Source organism: Podarcis melisellensis, assembly GCF_964234715.1.
Source record: "Podarcis melisellensis genome assembly, chromosome: 10".
Taxonomy (NCBI): domain Eukaryota; kingdom Metazoa; phylum Chordata; class Lepidosauria; order Squamata; family Lacertidae; genus Podarcis; species Podarcis melisellensis.
In genome coordinates, this window is record NC_138542.1 from 51,231,719 (window position 1) to 51,253,578 (window position 21,860).

The 21,860-nt window shown below is 45.1% G+C and overlaps 2 protein-coding genes across 5 annotated transcripts in view; both read right to left on the reverse strand.

Moving 5' to 3' along the window:
- The window catches only part of RIC8B (RIC8 guanine nucleotide exchange factor B), a 28,819-nt gene extending 26,109 nt beyond the window's left edge, over nucleotides 1–2,710 (reverse strand). Inside the window, exon 1 of one of the 2 annotated variants that reach the window (XM_081928328.1) lies at nucleotides 2,521–2,710. In XM_081928328.1, coding sequence (XP_081784454.1) covers nucleotides 2,521–2,601 — 81 coding nt within the window. In that variant the 5' untranslated portion in view covers nucleotides 2,602–2,710. The remainder of the gene's footprint in view (nucleotides 1–2,520) is intronic. The other variant, XM_081928327.1, reaches the window with a different exon arrangement.
- A 7,402-nt stretch (nucleotides 2,711–10,112) lies between these two features.
- The window catches only part of RFX4 (regulatory factor X4), a 62,467-nt gene continuing 50,719 nt past the window's right edge, over nucleotides 10,113–21,860 (reverse strand). For 2 of the 3 annotated variants that reach the window (XM_081928252.1, XM_081928253.1), the window contains 6 exons: nucleotides 21,249–21,366; nucleotides 20,321–20,440; nucleotides 18,634–18,795; nucleotides 16,038–16,200; nucleotides 14,065–14,203; nucleotides 10,113–10,444 (listed from right to left, as the gene is read on the reverse strand). In XM_081928252.1, coding sequence (XP_081784378.1) covers nucleotides 10,172–10,444; nucleotides 14,065–14,203; nucleotides 16,038–16,200; nucleotides 18,634–18,795; nucleotides 20,321–20,440; nucleotides 21,249–21,366 — 975 coding nt within the window. In that variant the 3' untranslated portion in view covers nucleotides 10,113–10,171. The remainder of the gene's footprint in view (nucleotides 10,445–14,064; nucleotides 14,204–16,037; nucleotides 16,201–18,633; nucleotides 18,796–20,320; nucleotides 20,441–21,248; nucleotides 21,367–21,860) is intronic. The other variant, XM_081928254.1, reaches the window with a different exon arrangement.

A 21,860-nucleotide genomic window follows, 5' to 3' on the forward strand; every position in this document is an offset into this window, starting at 1 on the left:
AGTATATGCGTTTACTCAATTTATGATACTCAATTTATTAGCAAAGTGATGCTTGCCAAGACTATAGGTACACCACTTGCTAAGACGGCCTTTAATCACATTACACCGATCCAGCTATTATCTTTAAAGCCCTAAATGGCTTAGGACAGGGGGCACCAGTTAATTCCTCTTCTGCAAGGCTTTTGGCTAATTAAACAATCTATGCATGACCTTTTCAACTGTGTGGGAAGAATTATTTTTTATGTTTTTATATTGTAAACCCCCACCTCCTCTGTGATCCTTGGATGAAGGGTGGTATTGAAATTTATTAAAGAAAGAAAAGAAAAACAAAAAGTCCCTGGGAAATTTTCTGGTAAATTTATGAGACTGTTTGCGTGTCCTGCTCAGTTCCTGTTTGCACTGGCTCAGCTTCTCCTATGTTGAAACCATTATGCCACACCCCTTCAGCAGTCATTTTTTGTGACATATACTCACCCCAACCTCCCAAAAATTCCAAATGTGCCCCTTGGTCTTAAAAGATTGGAGGCCCCTGGCTTAGAAGGATATTTTAAGGATCACTTCCTCCTATCCTGCTTGCTCCCGGAGATCAGAAGGAGAGGCCCGGTGGTGCTGTGGGTTAAACCACAGAGCCTAGGACTTGCCAGTCAGAAGGTCGGTGATTCGAATCCCCACGACGGGGAAGGTAAACAGCGTTTCCGTGCGCTGCTCTGGTTCACCAGAAGTGGCTTAGTCCTGCTGGTCACATGACCCGGAAGCTGTACGCCGGCTCCCTCGGCCAATTACGCGAGATGAGCACCGCAACCCCAGAGTCGGTCACGACTGGACCTAATGGTCAGGGGTCCCTTTACCTTTACCAGGATGAATGCACAGCTGGACCAGAACAAGAGAGAGGGCCTTTAAACATAGTGCGTAAGGAGCCTGACAATTTGACCTCCATATAGAAATATAAAACTACTAAACTACTAAAACTACTAAAACTACTAAACATGTATCTTTATCTCCTGGTATGGGCTGCAACCTGCAACCTGAACCCAGATATAATACACTTTGAATATAATACACACCTATCAAGAAATAAATATTTCAACCAGTCGGCTTTAGATCAGACATTTTAATTACCTTTGCAATACACTAGAAAGCAATGTAGATCAGTGGAACAATGTTGCTATAGCTGGCACTCCAGTAACTAAGCAACCAGCTTGGTGGGCCAACTGAAGCTTCAAAGGTAACCTTGCTTAGAGCATTCAACTCAAAGCAGCATGGATGCTTAATGGATCAATCCACAGCACAAGAGGGGGGGTGGACGGGGGACGGCGACAGCTGTCTAATCTAGCTAACAGGAAATACTACATAATAATAATCTAACTAACAGGAAATACTACAAATTTGGGGGAGGGATCTTCTAGTAGCCACAACACTGTAGGAAGATAGCCATTATTTTAATGTACCTTGGTGTTTTTTTTAAAGCATTTCTTGTTTCCAAACCTCCTCATGCTATAATACGTGCCCTTTAGTCTACTCAGAGATGTGCATAGCTTATGGCCACACATATTTGCTACAACACACTCTTTGAACTTGTTACAGATCTTTGCAGTATTATACAGCCATTTAAGAAAGGGAAGAGACCATTATCCTAAAGAAAAGAAAAAATAACATCTATTAGGAAGGTGTGCGTTCTGCTGTGGTCAAGATCAGATCTGAAGATGATTGGAAAACATAAAAAGAACCTATTTAAATAAATACAAGAGAAACTGCAGGCTGCTAATGGTGGTGACAGGGGAAGGAGGGCAAGTATAATTAGGATTACCTACAATACGAAACGCAGTAGATTAGAAAAATAATGCTTCCCACAGGGAAAGAAATGCTAAGGCTGCACAGGGCTGCTGCTGCTGCTGATAACAACAACAATAATAATAATAATACAGTATATTATTTATACCCCGCCCATCTGGCTGGGTTTCCCCAGACACTCTGGGGGGCTTCCAGCAAAATATTAAGATACTGGTGTAAATGCTACAAGAATTAATCTGGGTTGATCAGATTGGATAGATTTCTTTTTTAAAAAAATGCTTTTTATTGATTTTTCAAAAACAAAACAAAATCAAATATTTATTTAATTATTTAATTTTGTTTTGTTTCAGATTAGATTCGGCAAAGATCTGCTCACAGCCACGAAGGGGGCACCGAGGACCCAATTCTGCTGGGAAGCCAGTGCCAAATGCAGCCCAAATGCCCCATGGCTAGAGAGGAGCTGTTGGGGGGGGGCGGGGGAAGGCTCCGAATCGCTTCGGAGACCCAAGAACTGGGCCTCCGGGTGCTCTGCAAGTACCAGCCCACCGGGAAAGAGCAGCAGCGGGAGGCGACTTGGGGCGCAGCGCGAGGGTCCCGCCCCTCCCTCCGCATTCCAACGGACCCCCCGGCGCGGCGCCGCTTCGAGGGGCGAGAGAAGGGTGGGCGTTCTCCTGAGGGGCCATGAGCAAAGAAAGGCGCTCCGAGCCCAGCCGGCTGCCTCGTCGTTACCTGCTCATTGAAGCGACTCAGGTCCCGCTCGGCCCCGCCGCCGCGCCCACCGAGCGCCGCCAGCGCCGCTTCCAACGCCATCCCTGAAGCAGGGCGCGGCCAGGCAGCCCCTCCCGCCTCTTCTGCTCCGCTGCCGCCGCCTCCTCCTCCCCCTCCTCCCTCGCCGGCGCGCGGCAGCTTCAACGGCAACAGCCTCCGTCGCCGCCTCCCCTGACCCTTCTACCTTTCACCTCAGATTACGCCACGCGCGGTGGGAGAAGCAGCAGTAACAGCAGCAAGCCCCGCCCCGCGGACAGCAGTGTTGGCCCTCCGATTGGCTGGCAGAGGGCCGAGTAGGCGGGCGGCCCACTCTCTATTGGCTGGATTCTGTTTACCTCGGGGAGCGCTTCGCCGAGGCGGCTCTTTAGAGAAGACTACATTTCCCGAGGAGCTTTGCAAACCCTCCGGCGGAGCGCAGTGCATGGTGGGGCACCTTGCCTAGCTACCGATTAGGGCGCGGTCATCTTTGACAAAAGAATACCTTACGGGAGGCTCATCTGGTGGACTGACGTTGTTGTTCTAGGGTTGACGGACCAGTTTTAAACTCTTGTTGTTGTTTAGTCGTTTAGTCGTGTCTGACCCCTTCGTGACCAGAGCACGCCAGGCACTCCATTCTTTCACTGCCTCCCGCAGTTTGGTCAGACTCATGCTGGTAGCTTGGAGAACACTATCCAACCATCTCGTCCTCTGTCGTCCCCTTCTCCTTGTGCCCTCCATCTTTCCCAACACCAGGGTCTTTTCCAGGGAGTCTTCTCTTCTCATGAGGTGGCCAAAGTATTGGAGCCTCAGCTTCAGGATCTGTCCTTCCAGTGAGCACTCAGGGCTGATTTCCTTAAGAATGGATAGGTTTGATCTTCTTGCAGTCCATGGGACTCTCAAGAGTCTCCTCCAGCACCATAATTCAAAAGCATCAATTCTTCGGCGATCAGCCTTCTTTATGGTCCAGCTCTCACATCCATGCATCACTACTGGGAAAACCATAGCTTTTACTATACGGGCCTTTGTTGGCAAGGTGATGTCTCTGCTTTTTAAGATGCTGTCTAGGTTTGTCATTGCTTTAGTTCAGTTCTGTATGTGTCTTCAGAAGAAAGGAGGGAACCCTCATTGATTTCAATATCACCTACAAGTGTATGTCGGATTGCAGGCTACGTAAGAAGTGTTTTGCAGCGGGCAGTGCCTCCGCCTAACTGCACACCTTTGCACCTATATTGCACCTTCCTAGCCACTTTCAGTGAGATTTGGACTGGGCTCATCATAAGCACCCAAGAGCCTGTTTGATCAGGCCAATGGCCCATCTTGTCCAGCAGTCTGCTCTCACAGTGGCCAACCAGATGCCTATAGGAAACCAGCAAGCAGGTTCCCTCACGTGGTTTCCAGCAACTGATATATGGAAACATTGCTGCCTGCAGCTGCAGAAGTAGAGCACAGCCATCAAAACGACATTTGCCCTTAACTACAATACAGTCCCTCAGTAAATTTAATTTATAGCATAACCCCTCATACCAATATTTTTAAAAATCAAACATAAAAGAGCCTACTGGCTAATGTATGGGCTTACAATCTACAGCTTGAATACTGAAAAATATTCACTTTACTTTCTGAATGACCATGGGAAATCTTGCCACTCAATCCTCCTAATTTAATAGAAGGAAAACATTTCACAGAATTCCCAAAAGTAATCCAAGTAAGTCCTCAAATAAACTTTTTTTGGTATTAGTCCCTAGATTCAGTGGCCTGGTTCACACATCTTGCTAAGCCAAAACCATGGCATGCAGGCTCCCACAGTGAAATTTAGAGCCTCCCATATTTTTGCTGCTGCACTGAGCTGAACTAAGCCTCATTCAGCTGTGTACAGGCTATAGCTTTAAAGCACATTTTGAAACACAGTCTCAATTCCCAACAACCCTTAGCAAACACTGCTTTGATGCCCTCAGGCTGTGAAGCAGTTTATAAATTTGTACAATAAATAAATAAAAACAGCTTTAGCTCAGCTTCTGAAAGCAGTTTTTTTTGGGGGGGGGCGGGGTAAATCATAATGGAATTGCTGAACTGGGGAAAGTCAGGGGTCATTTTGGTCAAAGGTGAATAACTTCTAAGCCAGAGGTAGACTGTCCCCACCCACCCACCAATGCTCCAGAGCCTGGAGACCTGATGCAAGTGGGAATGGGAGTAAACAGTAGGGGCATCGTATCACAGTTCTTTGAGGGACTGGTTGGATATAGAGGAATGGTGGAAGGAACCAGCTGGGGAACCACCAAGGAAAGAAGGCTCAGAGCAGGGACAATGAAAACTGGTCACAGGGAGAAGATGGGGAAGAGAAGGTGTCAGAAACTGAAGGGGGGGGGTAACAGGGCATAGTGAGCTGGGAGAGCCTGTGCCAGAGAAGTCCAGAATCAGAGACAGAGGATGAAGCAAGTAAGGAGGGAGGCCAAGAGGCAGATATGAGTCAGGCTGGTGAAAAGTCATGGATGTCTCCCCCTCCAACTGCAAAAAGCTCCCGTCCCCCCTCGTTTCCTAGAATCAGAAGCATGAAAAGGACGGAGGAGAGATTGGTGGCAATGTGCAGACTCATTCTCTGATTGCTTGGGGGGAAACCCTGGAGACGAGGGGTGGGATGAGGCACAGAGAGAGCTTGAGGGGAAAGGAGAATGGGAAACAATGGGTTGTATCCAACATAGCATGAGTAACTCACCCTGTCATCTCAAGGATTTACACTTGTGCAGTGAAACTTCCCTCTCTCTTTTCCCTGTCCATGTGTCCCCTAAATCTGTTCTTGGGGATCGCCTCAACTCTTCATAATTAGTGAGAGTGCAGGGGGAAAGTTCCTTTGGGCATTAATCTTTGCACTGATACATCTTAGTTGGATACCACCATTTTTTTCTGTAAATCTCAAGTCCTTAAATTATCTAAAATCCAAGCCTAATTTAGGGCAATTTTTGCAAATCGGTTTACCTGCTGTCCCCTGGAACACAATTTGGGAATTGGTCTACAGTGTGGAAACCAACTCACACATCACCAGCTTGCAACTCAAACTTGCTCCTATTAATCAAGCTAAGAACCTTGATTTCATTTGGGGGGGATTGTTTTTATTATTTAAGTGTGAAAATCCTTCATAGACCTTGGGTAACAAATAACACATTTCCATTTTAACCATAAACACGGTTATCACCACTGTTGAGTGCTATCAAATATTTTATTTACAAAACAATTATTAAAATGCCTGATGTCATATTTCCATGTAATTATATCTTACCCATAGGGTAATAAGTCCACCATAATTGCTTGCTGCTTTTTCTTTTTTATATATATAATACAGAAGCAAAAAACCCCTATGTTAATAATTTTCTACAAACAAACAAACAAACAAAATTGACAAAGAGCTATGAATCTGACAAAAAAATACCAACGGGAACCCCCCCCCCCCAAAATACAATAATTTCCCGCACACACATACATAACACAGCATAGGTTCAAAGGCACAACTTTGAGTTCTGTACAAGTGTATGGAATTGTCCTGGCAAGAGATCTGGGAATGAAGTTCATTCTAAGCTGTAGGTAAGTAGAGGATTTGTTTAGGTGTGTATGTGTTGCATTGCAACTCTCACACATTTGTGCAGTTTGACAATACTGATAATGAGGCTTCCTGTGTGTCATTAGGCTGGCTGCAAAAATACTTGTCCCCCCAACACAGAGAAGTGTGCCTCAAAGGAGCTTGTATAGGCTTTCCCTCTTCTCAGCTGCTACCCTGCTGGGTGCATTTAGACCAAGATGTTCAGTCCATGAGACCCTTCCAAAGTTCCAGCATCTTGCGCTCCCCAAGACCTCACAGACAACTCCTAGGGAAGGCGGGAATAGAGATTGGGGGGGGGGCTTAGAGAAGCTCAATCTCTGGGATAATCCCAAGATGTGAATGTGTGGAAGGACCTCACCTTGGAGTGAGTCGCTTGGCCAATGCTACTTGCCCACCGGAATTGTGGAACTGCCAACTGGGGGGAAGGTATGTTGGTACCAATGAGCTCTTGACACACGCAAGGTAGCAAGGCATTCCTTGTTATTATGGGCCCATTACCTTTATGGTGATAACGCAGCACGGGAACACAGCAGACAAGTCAGCAATTCACCCAGTACTCTATGTCTTCCTCTTTGCAAACTAACATTTATTTGATCAATAGAAAGATGTGTCATGGATGCAAAGTTACATGTAAACTGGAGCACTGCCACATGCCGTTTTAAGAAGCCTCAAAGAGGAAACCGAGGGCAACAGAAGAAGCCCAACAAAGCATCTTTAAGGAGCTATACGGGTAAGTTAAAGAATGGAGGCAATAATTTGGATCCGTCTGCCATTAGTTAAAAATATGGACTAGATTTCTCACCCCAGCACATTTCCTTAAAGACCATGTAAAATTTATGAATAAGATTAGAATGGTGGACTAAAACATGGCGCACTTAGGATGCGACTAAATCAAAACACTGCCAAAGAGTGCTTAAGTGGGATATCTCCTTGCTGCTCAGAAAGCTGCTTTGAGGTGTTTAAACGAAGCAGGTCACATTGGCTAGCGATGCAGAGCATGGCTTGCATTCCCCTTCACGTCACAGCTTGGCTCTATTTGGTTTGCTTCGTTCTTTGAACATACCAGGACCCCCGTGTAGGACACATCTTGCGTTCTGTATTTGCACTCTGCTTGGAGGGGCACAATAATTAGGGCTGTGTGTATGCTGCACTAATAATAACAATAACAATACCAAAACCTGTGCAAAGAAAACAAAACACTGTTCAATCTGAGTCCCTTATGCAAATTAATTGTATTCGCATATAGTTTCTCAATTTGCATAATTTGTTCTGAGGCTACTAATATTTAGCAAGTATATATTGTACATATATATTCCCATATATTATCCGTAGTCCTTACAAGGCTTGGAAAGGCAGGCTAATATCACTGCTGTCTGAGATAGGCTGGTGGAGAGAGAGTGGGTAGCCTAGTACCAGGCACAGCCAAACACCCACAAAGCCGAGGAAGGGGGCTTAAAGCACAGCATAGGCAGGAGGGACATGCTGCACCTTTCCCTCATCTGTGCAACATCCTGTACTTCTCCACAGATGTTTTTCTCCTAATGGGGCTTATTTCCAGCCTTAGCACTCCCTGGAAGGAAAACAACAGGGAAGCGTTTTGCAGGGTAGGTGGGGAACGATGGGTGGGAGCAGAATATAAACACCCCTCTCCCACACACCTATGCTGCATTTAATTCCTCAACTACCTCTCTTTAGGGTAAATTGGCAATGACTCAGTACTAAGGCATGGGCTTGCTGCAGTCAAGCCTACCGTGCACCTTAGTGAATTAATAGCTGAGGCCTGGTTGGAACTATCCAGTTGACACTACTAGCGTGATGTACAAGGCATTGAAGTGTTCATTTCTGGCCTTGGGAAATCCACTTCTCCTACCTCTGAGATCTCACTGTAATTTCTCCAACACTCCCAGGCCTGCCCATTTCTCAAGGGCTAGAAACTTATTTTTACAATCAATGAATTTTTCCCAGGATACCTATTTCTCCACTCAATATCCATTTCTGCACTCCTGTGGTGTGATTACAGAAATGCAGACTCCATACAGCTGCTACTATAAATTGGGGCTCACAAGCAGGAAAATGGGAGGAAGATTTATCGTAATTTGGGGCAGATGTGGGTTAATGAGCGGAGGAGTTTGTAGATTTATTTCTGAGAGTTAGATTGGATCGTTTTCAAGTCCGTTACACCTCTAGCGTTCTCTGAGGAGCTTTGGCTCTTGTGAAGCTGGCAAATTGCAACAGCTATGTTTACGGAGCAGGAACTCAGTTCAGATACAGCAACTTTCAATGGTTGGTGAGGCTGTAACTAATTTAGGGCAATTGCATGACACCTGTAAGGTAAAGGTAAAGGTACCCCTGCCCGTATGGGCCAGTCTTGCCAGACTCTGGGGTTGTGTGCCCATCTCACTCAAGAGGCCAGGGGCCAGCGCTGTCCAAAGACACTTCCGGGTCACGTGGCCAGCGTGACATCGCTGCTCTGGCAAGCCAGAGCTGCACACGGAAACGCCGTTTACCTTCCCGCTAGAAAGCGGTCCCTATTTATCTACTTGCACCCGAGGGTGCTTTCGAACTGCTAGGTTGGCAGGCGCTGGGACCGAGCAGCGGGAGCGCACCCCGCCGCGGGAATTCGAACCGCCGACCTTTCGATCGGCAAGCCCTAGGCGCTGAGGCTTTAACCCACAGCGCCACCCGCGTCCCTATGACACCTGTAGAAAACACCAAAATAACCATGCTTTATAGCAGCAGTAAAATCTTGCTTGGTTGGAGTAACCCACCATACTACCCCATTTGTATTCCATAGAGGGATGCGGGTCATGCTGTGATCTAAACCACTGAGCCTCTTGGGCTTGCTGATTGGAAGATCGGCAGTTCAAATCTGCATGACAGTGTGAGCGCCCATTGCTTTGTCCCAGCTCCTGCCAACTTAGCAGTTTGAAAATGAAATATATTCAGTCCTGCAGTGATTTCATGCTCTTTATTGCAGCTTGTAAAACAGTGATTGAATTTCCCCCAAAACCTCAGGCTTTTATGTACATTATTTACACAATGAGTCCTGTCTGATTGGCTGATTCTGCTTCCCTCCTGGAGCCTAATTGGTCTTTTCCTGCAGGCCAATCAGTTGTTGCATTCTATGATCCTACCAGCCTAATAGGCTGATTAACTTCCTCCTGGAGCCTGATCGGGTCTTCTCCTGTAAGCCAATCAGTTGGGTCTCATTGTGTAAATAATGTGCTGTACATAAAAGCCTGAGGTTTTGGGGGAAATTCAATCACTGTTTTACAAGCTGCAATAGAGAGCATGAAATCATTGTAGGACTCAGAGTATATTTCACTGGCGACGACGGTGGGGGGCAAGCCTGGCGCCACCACTGTGATAAACTACAGCAACGATTCCTGGGGGGAAACCGCGAAGAGGGCTGGGCAGAGGAATCCCAAGGGGACAGCAGAGGGGTGAGGCCTATAGAGCAGAAGAAGCAGGTAAGGGAGGCAGAACTAGGAAGTCCAGAGGTGACCCCCGAGGCCAAGCAGCCACAGGAACCAGAGCCACGACCGAGTGGACCAGCAGCGCCCGACCCAACAGCCCCGGAACAGCCAGCAGCCCCGGAACAAGAGCCAGAACCAGGAACCCCTACCTGCCTATTGTTCTAGGATCCAAGCTTAGTACATAACAGAAAGCATACTAGCATGAGTAGATAAATAGGTACCACTGCGGTGGGAAGGTGAACAGCGTTTCCGTGCACCAGAAGCGGTTTAGTCATGCTGGCCACATGACCTGGAAAGCTCTCTGTGGACAAACGCTGGCTTCCTCGGCCTGAAAGCGGAGATGAGCGCCGCACCTCATAGTTGAATTTGACTGGACTTAACAATCCAGGGGGTCCTTTACCTTTCTACTTTACTCATACTTTCGTGTCCAGGATCTTTTCAATCTTCATAGCCATTAAAAAGGCCCATGTAGGAGTTCTGTTAACCTACAAGCCAGGCATTGAAAAGTTTTTGTGTGTCTGTCTTTATTAAATATGTAAGGCTGATACTATTTACCAAGTCATTTTCATTTTGCCCATCCTGTGGTGGCTTCCCCATTGATATAGGCAAAGCCAGGAAAGTGTTGCATGTGCTCATATTCGGAATTCCTCCGTGTGGTCAACGGCGTGTAGATGTCACTGGAATTTCCGTATCTCGTGGAGTGCATGGGTGGGCTTGTGTAGCAAGCATTTGCGGAGGGCACTTCTGGCCAGCGAGCAGTCACTGGGGCTGGATGCAGTCTTGGGGTGCTGCCCATCAAGCACGGCTCCATCCGGGACGACGGGCTGTTGAAGGGGTACTAGATGAAATGACATTGTAAAAATGTTAGGCACGCACACTTTTTGGAGGAAAAGAAAATGCAAGCCCTTTTAATGACAAGCCTCAAAGAGGGATTCACGGATTTTGTCAGCACAGTGTCCATTTTCATGTAGTTCATAGTAGCATAATAGAATTGTAGAGTTGGAAGGGACTACGAGGGTCATCTAGTCCAACCTCCCTGAAATGCAGAAATCTCAGCTAAAGCATCCACGACAGATGGCCATCCAGCCTCTGCTTCAAAACCTCTAAGGGAGGAGAGTTCACCACCTCCCGAGGGAGACCATTCCACTGTCAAACAGCTTTTACGGTCAGAAAGTTCTTCCTGATGTTTAGCTGTAGTGTAGCTGATTATTGTCAACCAACAGCCCCTGCACTAACAAAAATCAGGTACAACAAAGCTAGCCTAATGCATTTTTAACTAATAATAATAGATTAATATACAATAAATCTCTACTTAACCTGTGCTGGCTCCCCATGCGATTTAGAACCCCCAATGGTACAGGGTTTCAAATTGCACAGGAAGCCAGAATGAGCAGGTCAGCCTCCCCTCTGAAGGAATTCAGTTTGAACATGTGAAAGGCTACAGGAATAAAGGCAAGGTGCATGCCCACACTCTCTGTGATCACACAACCGGAATTGCACGAGGGGGAACCACTGAATAGGGAAGAGTCTGGGTCTGGTTGTAAAGCATCGAAGGCAAGACATCTATAGAGATGCTCATAGGCAAGAACCACAAATCTACTCCTGAGCTCATCAGATGGGAGTGTGCTCAGCCCTCTGGCAGGCAGGACACCTGGCACCACAGTTTCAGACGTGGCTCCAGTCTAAGATGCAGTTCTAACCCCATTTACCCATAAGACCCATCAAGTTCAGTGCAATCCTAAACTCACTTACCCGGGAGTAGTCTCACTGAGTTCCATAGGACTTACTCCTGAGCAGATATGGTTAGGACTGCAGCCTAAGTCTATGAAGCCCTAGGCTAGCCATGGGCCACATTTCATTCGTCTCGTTGGCAGTGCCATTTGGCACAGAGAAGAACAGACTTCCTAATGCGTTGTTGGTGTGGCGTGCTGATCTGCCTTTCCACTTTTCATTAACATTCCAATGTGAGCATGCCTGACCAGAAAGGAAGGGCTAATAAATGACTGCAAAAACAGGGGGGGGGGGGGCGACGACAGGAATACAGTGTGTTGCTTCTCTGTGTGGCCAAATACCCCCAGATGCAGCTGTGTTTATGAATGTGTCATGAATATAAAAAAGAATAATTGCTCAAAAATAATACGGACTCCCAAATATCGACTATTTTTACAATAAAATCTGTGACGGCTGAATCCCCAACATGGAAAGATTTGTAATGGTGGGTCAACTAATTGCAAATGAGTCAGTGACTTCTTTTTCCTTCTAGTGAAGAGACCATTGAGAGACAATATTTTTAAAGTCCGCCTTGGCCCCTGCCTGACTATTAGCTCAACCAATGAAGCATCTATTCAGCCTTGTTGGAGTGTCCAAAGCTTCGCCATCTGCGCGGATGCCGGCCCATGCTGCCTGAATCACCTTTCACACTTTGCATCCGGTTTAATGAAGAGTGCTTAAGCATGCTGATCTCAAAACACTGGGGCCTAGTGATCTTTGCCAGATATAAAGGCGACATTTGTTGGAGAGCCCTTCACAGGAAATTACCATTTTCTGGGTCAACTCTCTTGCCACCACCACGCTGTTGAGACCTGACAAGAAACACTAACCCCTTTAAGTTGGGGTGACTTTAAGCCGATTATTGTTAAGGCTCTTTCTCCCCCTACGCCCCAAATTAAAATTAGCTCTGTTTCTTTCCGTTATTATTTCAGAAAATACTATTTTAAGTGTCTCCTCCACCCAATGAAGCCTGAGTTCCTTCAGTTTCAGGCTGAATAATAATCCCTTTATTCTTGTCCTTCAGCTTGCCGGCTGATTATGCAAAGAGGTGAAAGGTGTCTCTGTTCAAACAGCAAAATATTTTCCTTCTGAATGCGGCTCTAACTTTATGCTGATTTTACTCATACTTTGGAAAGCGTGCTATTGCCCTTGTAATGTACATCAACATGTACTCTCAACATCTTGGTCTTGTTGTGGTGTTATAACGTACATCCAGCCACCTTCAGAATAAAGGTCTATTAACTACATTTAAAATTGCACTGCAAAATCAGGGCAGACTTAGGATAAATCTTAAATGGATGGAGGCATATAAACATATTTCTGTCTCTATTGCTTCTCTGTCCCTTGTTGGAACCACTGAAAAGTGTTCAAAGTGCTTTTAAAATAGTATAGACTCTAACCCACATCCATCAAAATCAATGAAAACTCTGCTGGTGACCTCAGGGTGATGTTGGATCATGGTGATGTTTGCTATCTTTTGATAGTTAAGCCATGTTTAAGGCAGTTTACAACATCGGAAGACTTACAAAAATAATACAAAATTTAAGCAGCCATAAATAATACATGAAACATATCAATATGCAATGAGATTACGCAACCCCACATAATTCATAATTAGGCCTAGCAATAAAGATAAAAAAAACATAATATCAATAAGTGCAAAAATTAAACACCTGCAAAATTAAATCTAGATCCCCAAGAAAAACTCTCTCACAATAGTTTCTCAGCATCCTGAGCAGTGGGTCTTTTAGGATCCACAAGTAACATGGTCTCTCTCATTGCCTAGGATCTCAATGTTTAGCTCCTTCCTCTTTTCTATGCTTATGGATTGATGTGTATGTGGGTTACATATAGTACAGCCTTTTCAGCTTCACCGGATCTTTTTGTCCTGTGTGTCAGGACCGCTACCTGGATCTCCTCCTGGGTGCATTTAACAGCAGCCTTAACAAGACGTATTTGTTGCATTTATATATTGCCTTTCTCCCAAGGCATTTTACAATGTTAAAGTACTGAAATAAAACAAGGTTGGCCCTTCGGTGAGGAAGACATAATCTGTGTGGAGCAGGCCCTGATGTTGTCATGGCCCAACCTCCTTGCTTGCTTGCTTATGAGTCCAGGTGGTGTGAATTAGATTGGTTCACTTAAAAATTCTCCCTCCACTGATGGGGGCAGTGATGCTTCTGAATACCAATTGCTGGGAATCGCAAGTGGAAAGAGCACCACTGTGCTCAGGTCTTGCTCGAATGCTTCCAATTGGCACCCTGAGAACAGACCATTGGCAGATGGACCATTGGCAGGGGATCTAGCAGGGGTTTTCTTACGTTCCTAAAAATGCAGGCAAAATGGACAAAATTCTCCTCCATGCCTACCTACAGATGGGAGCAGAGGATGAAGGGTACACAATCTGAGGGAAGGATCTCTTGCGCATGCCCTATTGAACTGAAGGTGATGTTTTATCTCAACAAAAGGAGAGTAACTGATTTGGAAATGTGGAAATACTAAAGCTGTCTTTGGAATTCCGGTTTTTGAAAGCGGGATACAAAAGCTCAAATAAATAAAAATGGGGAATTCTTTACTGTCTCCCCTGTAAAAAAATAAAAGCCGTCATATTGAATCTTGGTCTGTTTGAGTTGTTTGTGAAATCCTAAGCAATAATGAAAGGATCAGCACTCGGACCACGGAACTGACCTGCGAAGAGCTTCTGTGATAAGCAGAGTAATGGAGGGGTGCAGAAATAGTGGTGTCGTGGGGAAGGGATGGATACTGGCTCTGCATTGGGTGGGGGTGCTGGTTTCCATAGCTGCCGTAGTTATAGCTCCCTGTGTACCTAAAAAGAAACAGAAGATCCTTAGCATTATATTTTAAAAAGCCTCATGTGCTATAAAGGCTGTAATCCTAACCACACTGACCTGGAAGTAAGTCTTATTGAATTTAGTAGTTCTTACTGCCATGAATAGACATGGTTAGGGTTGGCTGCAAGATACCTGCACTGCATTTTTACACCAGAGCATAGTGTAGCTTTGTAGTTGTTTTGTGTTTAAGGTATTTCCTCCCTTCCTTTTCTCTTAACCATCTTTTATCTTTTCCTTCTCCATGTTCAAAACATATCCATTACTATCACTTTTACTCCACTAGGACTAGGGCTTTGCCAGCTTCAGCACCACATGTGTCACGGTCCGGGTTGTAGGTGGCAGCAGTCCAGATATGACATGCTGGGACCAAGGTACGGATGGTAACAATAGTAGCAGTTCAATGGAGGACGGAAAAGAACGCAGGAAAAGAAACTGGAAAAGGAGAAGGAACTGGAGCAAGGACAGGAGCGTTTAAGCAGGATCAGGAACTGGAGAAGATCAGGAGCAAAAGCAGGAACTGGCAACAGCAGGGTATAAACCACATTGCTATGGCAAAGAACCAGGGGAAAGATACTGCACATCTCCAGATACTGCACATCTCCTGATTTGGCCACACCTGCCAGGCCATACCTGATTCCCCCAAGACAAACACAGCAAGGGCCTGGTTCTGCAACTCCTCACTGCGCTCAGGGCCTGGCCCTGCAAATACTCATGGTACTCCTTCCACCATGGCTGAAACCTGGAAGCAAATGCCCTTAGGACATTTTTATTCCTTAGGTTAAGGCTGAAGAACCTTTGGCCCTCAGTATGTTGTTGGATTTGAACTCTCATCAGGCGCCTCACCACCAGCACAGCCAATGGTCAGAGATGATGGCGACTGTAGTCCAACCACAACTGGAGGTCCCAGTCGTACCTTAGGTGGAAAGTTCCAAATCTCTACCCCATCTACAAATGGAAAAGGGGCACAATCCACCAGCAAATTCTTCTGTGCTTGCATACTATTTGCAGGGTATCAACAGCAGGAGGAGGCTACTGCCTTCATCTCCTGCTTATAGGCTTCATGTAGGTATTTGGCTACTGTAGAAAGCAAGATACTGGAATAGATGGAACTTTGACATGAGCAATGACGTATCAGAAAGTGATTATTGATGATGATAATAATAATATTGATGAGGCCCTCTACAATACACACAGACATGCAACAAATCTGTCCCTTTAGACATACAGTCTAATTTAGGGTGAACATTTGGTATATCTGATAATACAGATATTAAAGGTAAAGGTAAAGGTACCCCTGCCCGTACGGGCCAGTCTTGCCAGACTCTGGGGTTGTGCGCCCATCTCACTTAAGAGGCCAGGGGCCAGCGCTGTCCGGATACACTTCCGGGTCACGTGGCCAGCGTGACAAAGCTGCATCTGGCGAGCCAGAGCCGCACACGGAAACGCCGTTTACCTTCCCGCTGGTAAGCGGTCCCTATTTATCTACTTGCACCCGGAGGTGCTTTCGAACTGCTAGGTTGGCAGGCGCTGGGACCGAGCAGCGGGAGCGCACCCCGCCGCAAGGATTCGAACCGCCGACCTTTCGATCGGCAAGTCCTAGGCACTGAGGCTTTAACCCACAGCGCCACCTGCGTCTCTTAATACAGATATTACTGTTTTCAAAAGAGATAGTTTTCTTTACCCCCCATACATATTTGTATCTGCTGCACCAGGAAACAAACCTGGGAATGCAAGCATGGCTGTTCAATTACTCTATTCACTAGCTATGCTGAAAAATGCAGTGGATGAACCTGATGCTAAGCGACCTACCCGTGTTCTTCTCTGTGTGGATAAACAGGTATTCTGTGTGTAACCGATGAAGGAGGCACATGAGTGTTTCTCATACAAGGCAGTTGTTGAGAGTTTTCAGCAGGTGACCCAGCAGCTGTTGTTACAGTGTATGTGAGAGACCATGTATAAGACTGCATGGCCCCTGCGTAAAATAGAAAGATCCAGTTAGCATTCATGTATTTTGTGAACCTCCACTAAAATATGCAAGCACTACAAATGTGGCAGATGCCAGGTGTGTGGGGTCAACTAACTGGGATCTTGGTGCAAGTCAGTATCTTGGGATATGCAACCAGACACGAAACAGTGCCTTAGAATATGGAGCCAATTACCTGTTGCCCCTCATGAGTAGGGAATGGCTGAATATACAAATTCCTGTTTCTCCCGGTTGCACACTTTTCTAATTTTGAAAATTCATCAGCATTTTAGTGTGAATCTTTCTTAATCACACTTTTTTGTTTTGTTTGCCATTTCCCATAGTGTGGACATTCATGCAAAGCAATTTCCCCTAATGGAATGCACTTGTGTATATGATTTTCACTAATATGCACAGTTTGTGCTGGTATATGCATTTTTGTACACGTTACTTGGCTGGATAACTGCACTTCAAAATTCAGAAAGGTGCAGATTTCGAAAGGTGGAAGGTTTTGGTTCGTGCATTGTTTCAGAAAGTGCAAAATAGGTAGATTTGCATTTAAAATATGGACTGAATTGAACATCTCCCCCAATGCCTTTTGGGGAGTGATTTCACTTCGTGACATACAAATCTTAAGCACCTTTACAAGAAATGACCTTTATCTACAAATGATTTTAGTAGAACTTCCAGGTGTGCTTCTAGGATCACAACCTGTAATGTATATTGAGCCCAATTCTGCCTACTACAAGAAGACACACTGATAAGTAGGCAGCAAAATTATTAGTTATCCATTGATGAAGTTTTATGATTTCTATAAAGGGGTTCAGGCCCATCAAAGGACAATGAACCTGGCAAATGAGTAATCCCAGGACTATAGAAAGCAGGGCGAGAGAACACCATATAGCCATTGCTTTTGTTCCAGAACTGATGTTGTCTGAGCAATCATTAATCGAGGCTTTGTAATTTAAAAAAGAATTAAGGCCTAATTATCCCTTTTCAGAATGCAGAAGTTCAACAAAAAGATTTAGGGGAAAAGGTTGCTGGGTCTTGCCAGATGTTTTACAACGGAGCAATTTGGCGATGGCTTGCCTTTAGGGAGTGTGATGTCATGTAAACTCGAGGATTTAATTGCCTTTTTGTGTGTGTCACTGATTGTCTCCAGAAATTGTACTTTGCCGGGCTTTAGAGTTAACATGTATAGTTAATGCTACCAATAAGCAGCAGTGTCTTAATGGAAGCGGAAAGAAGGGAAGAGCAATCTGTTAGGAATAAAATCTGATTAGCTTCCGAGTTATACAAAGGTATTCAGTTTTAAATTTACCGGAACCAATCTTAATAATACTGACAATTATATAATACTCGCATGCATTCAGAGTGATTCATATATGTTCTTTCAGCAAGGCTGTGTATATGTCAAACAATTAAATCACATGTCTTCCCCTAAAGAATCCTGGGGATTTTAAGTTTGTTACAGGTACTGAAAATTGCAGCTCTATGAGGGAGCTAATTACAGGATTCTTTGAAGAAGCCATGTGCTTGAAATGTATGGTGTCTATGCAGCCCATTTCTTTTCCATGAAGAAGCTCTCTCAGACTCAGTCAGATCAATGGTCCAACTAATCGGCATTAGCAAATCTCTGGGCCAGGCTTCCTCAACCTCAGCCTTCCAGATGTTTTTGGTCTACAACTCCCATGATCCCTAGCCAGCAGGACCAGTGGTCAGGGATGATGGGAATTGTAGTCTCAAAACATCTGGAGGGCCGAGGCTGAGCAAGCCTGCTCTGGGCAGAAGAGTTTCTCAGTGCTGCTACCTAAAAACCCATTAAGTGGTGATGCCAGGAGTGATTGCATATGGGACTTTATGAAACACAAAGCACGTGCTTCACCACTGAGGTGTGGGCCTTCCCTACAAGAGGTACAACAGCCCTGCAAAGTTGTTCTATAGTATTGATCTATTGCACAGATAAAGGGCTGAAGGTCAGAAAGAGAAGATTTCAAAGGTGCAGCAACAGAACTCGTGCAGCTGCTTTTCAAATAAAAAGCAAGTTGTGGAGGGGATAATTTGGAGCAAAGAAGTGGTGTGGAGAAGGGGTGCTTAATGCTTTCCTTGCCTGCCATTTTTCCGTTTCAGCTAGTCTCCCAGACACACTCCCCCTCTGGTGGGATTCCAGTACTCAAATGATGACAGGGGAGACTTGAGTCAAAATCATGCCCCCATCACATGGCCTTCAAAGACAGTAGCTAAGGGCACCCCCAAAAAATAACGTTGTTCCCCCTGTCCCTCCTGTAATTTGAGCATTGCCCTGTCCTGATTGGACGTCATAAGCAAGATCCATCTTCTTCATTCGCTGTAAATGAGCAGCAAACACACAACCATGCTTTTTCAGGTTTTGAAGCTTACTGAAAAGTGAACTACCAGTCAGACACCTTCAGCCTTACCAACCTGTTGTCGTTGCTATGGCAACATACTCCGGAGACTGGTTGCTTACAGGCGAGGGTGCAGATGGAACGTCCACTGAGGTGGCAGATTTAGCTGGAGAGAAAGGCACTGGGGAAGGACTTGGAGGAACTGGTTCTGCCAGTATTATCTCTTCTCGTACTTCCACTGCAAAGAAGTGGGGGTGGGGGGGAAGAAACAGATGCTGAAATACCATGCCGCCTTTCCTTTTTTATTTCCTTTCTGTTAAAAGGATGTCAAACTTCAATAACAATGTCTAGATTACTATTCTTCTTCCAGCGGATTCTAAATAAGACCCTTAGTTTGCCCCAGAGATCAGACCAAGAACCTGTGAAGTCATAATAAAAGAAAATTTTCTCAAAGCCTATGTGGAGTGTCTGATCACAAACCAAGCATGGCCTGTCCACATACATTTAGGATTATGGCGTTCCCGAACAGCTGCCTGGCTCAGCGCTTCTCTCTAGAGAGGGAAAATCTGAAGCTCTGAGTACCTTGACAATGGACTTCAAAATTCAATCGTACTACTACTACATTGTACTACTACTACTACTTGTACTACTAATAGTAAGGATTTACTCAGGATCCACTATTGTTGGGTTGAAAGGTATGGCCCACCTTGCCAAGCACTGAATCCTGTATATTGTAAGATCTGACACCAACGACAACTATTGTAGTTTTTCTACTACAACACTGTGATTTTAAAAAATAAGTAGGTGGTATGAATGAAGAATAACTATGGGGCATGTGTATCACAAATGAAAGTAGGTTTCCTAGTTGTGGCTTCCCTCATCCCACCAGAATAGTGTTGAGGAGATGCATTTAGGAACATAGAAAGCTTTCCTTCTACTGAGTCAGATCATTTGTCCCACTCAGGATTGTGGACACTGACTGGTAACAGCCTCTGGCCCCTGAGTTTCAGGTTGGAGTCATTCCCAGCCCTAACATGAGATGGACCTGAGACCTTTTACATTCAAAACACATGTTCTGCCAATGACCTAAGGCCCTTCCCCAATGGACCACTTAGTTTATCTTTGTGCTTAATAGTGATGCAAGTCGCCCCACCTCAAAAAGGGTATAGTAGATTTGGAGAAGGTCCAGAATAGGGCAGCCTAAAAGGTTAAAGGGGATGGAGCGACTCCCCTGTGAGTAAAGGTTGAGCATTTGGGACTTTTTAGGTTAAAGAAAAGGCAAGTAAGAGGTGACATGATAGAAGTTAAAAAAAAAATGCCTGGCATGGAGATAGTGGAAAGGGAAAAGTTCCTCTCCCTCTCTCCTAACTCTAGAACTTGTAGACAACCATGAATGATGAAGGATCCAGGACAGATAAAAGTACTTCTTCATGCAGCATATAAACTATGGAACTCACTCCCACAGGAGGCAGGGCTGGTCACCAACTTGGGTGGCTTAAAAAAATGACTGGACAAATTCATGGAGGACAAGACTTTCAATGGCTACTAGCCTTGATGGCTTTTCTTTACCTCCTCCATCAGAGGCAGTATGCCTCTGAATAACAGTTGCGGGTAACTGCAGGTGTGCAGAGTGCCCTGCTTGCAGGCTTCCCACAGGAATCTGGTTGGCCCCTGGGAGAACAGGATACAGAACTAGAGGGGCCAATGGCAGGAGCATTCAGGAGGTTCCTCTTATGTTCTTAAGCGCAAATGAAGCAGCTTACCTGTTCCTCCTTCTCCTTTCATTGCCCTCATGAGCTCATTGGCTCTTTCCTGGCAATGGAGTGATTCTAACAGGTACAATACGTAGTCATCAAACATCAGGTGAATAAGGTGAAAAGATCCTGATGACAAAACAGCATGAGCATAAAACAGTTAATGAAATCTCCATTGCATTTAGAAACTCATTGGTCCTATGTAGTCCTTCCATCGGTCACTTTATGAAAGGGAAGCCCAAACACAATTGGGATCAGACTAGAGGAAGTGGAATTTTGTTTTGCTTTGCTTTGGTTTCTCCCATCTGCTTCCTTCCCCACTCAGTTGAACTGCAAGGGTAACTAGTAGTTGCTACTAGAGAGCTACCTCTCCAGATCTGCAGAGTGTTATGTTCCTTCTCTGAGAAGAGAACACTGGCTTCATCCAGCAGGGCTCATCTTGTGTTCTTTTGACAGCAGTTAAACATCTACTTTTAGCCTCACTAAGCCTTTTTTCTTTTGCAACCAACTACCAGAAAAAGAAAGGGTGAGGAAACAGGTGGAAACTCTGGGAACTAGACATTTATTGCCATTTTCGTCCTCTGTCTCTTCTTTTGAGTAGAACTGAATGGGCAGTGGTTTGAAGCTTGCTGACTCAACAGGCTGTGCGTGGCAATGCAGAAAGAAATTGAGTATGGGGCACTATTCAATGGTAGTCTAAATCTTAGGGTTCCATGAGCAAATCAGGTAACCACTTGAGCGGCAGCAGTTTTGATAGCAGACCAAATTTTGGTAATTGGTGATCCTTATGAAGGTGGGGGGGGGGGAGCTTTTTGCTCTGGAAAACAAAACAGCTAGATTGCATATTTTGAAAATCTTAATTCCACTTCCTGTTTTTATTATTATTTTTAAATTGTTCTCTAAAAATATTTTTACTGATGATAGGAAGAGAAAGTACCGAAGCTGGGAGCACTGTGCAACGTCATGTCCCGAATAACCCTGGTGCCAAAACAGGACCACATCAAGAGGAATTGCTGAGCAACTTTCTTCAAAGAGCCTTGTCTCTTAGCAGCTACCTGCCAATGAAAAGAAATGGATGTGATTCAGATCACTGTACTTACTTACGGCCAGCCAAGGACAACATTGCATGTGTTCTGCTATCTTCTTTTTTAGATAGCTACGTCCAATTGTAATTTCATATGAATAGTTATAAAGCAGATTTTTTATAAAAATAAAAGTCTGCAAGTCTACCTTCTCCTTTTGAATTATTTCACTGGTGTGGGTGGGAGAGATGCTAACATAAAGCAGAGAGGGAACAGAGAATCTGTCTTTGGGGGACCTCCAATCTTTCATCCAGAGGAGGAGAGCACCACAAGTGCCCCTTCCCTCTGCTTTCCCCTACGTTGGGGATATCAGAAGTGCCACCATGACACCAACAATCATCACACCAATTGTCATGCTCATCTCAGACCTATTTGCATGCCAAACAACCAGGACACCTTGCATCAAGGAAAGGGGAAACTGCCATATTTACCAGGCCTGGAAGCAAAGGGTCAAAAATTAGCATGTG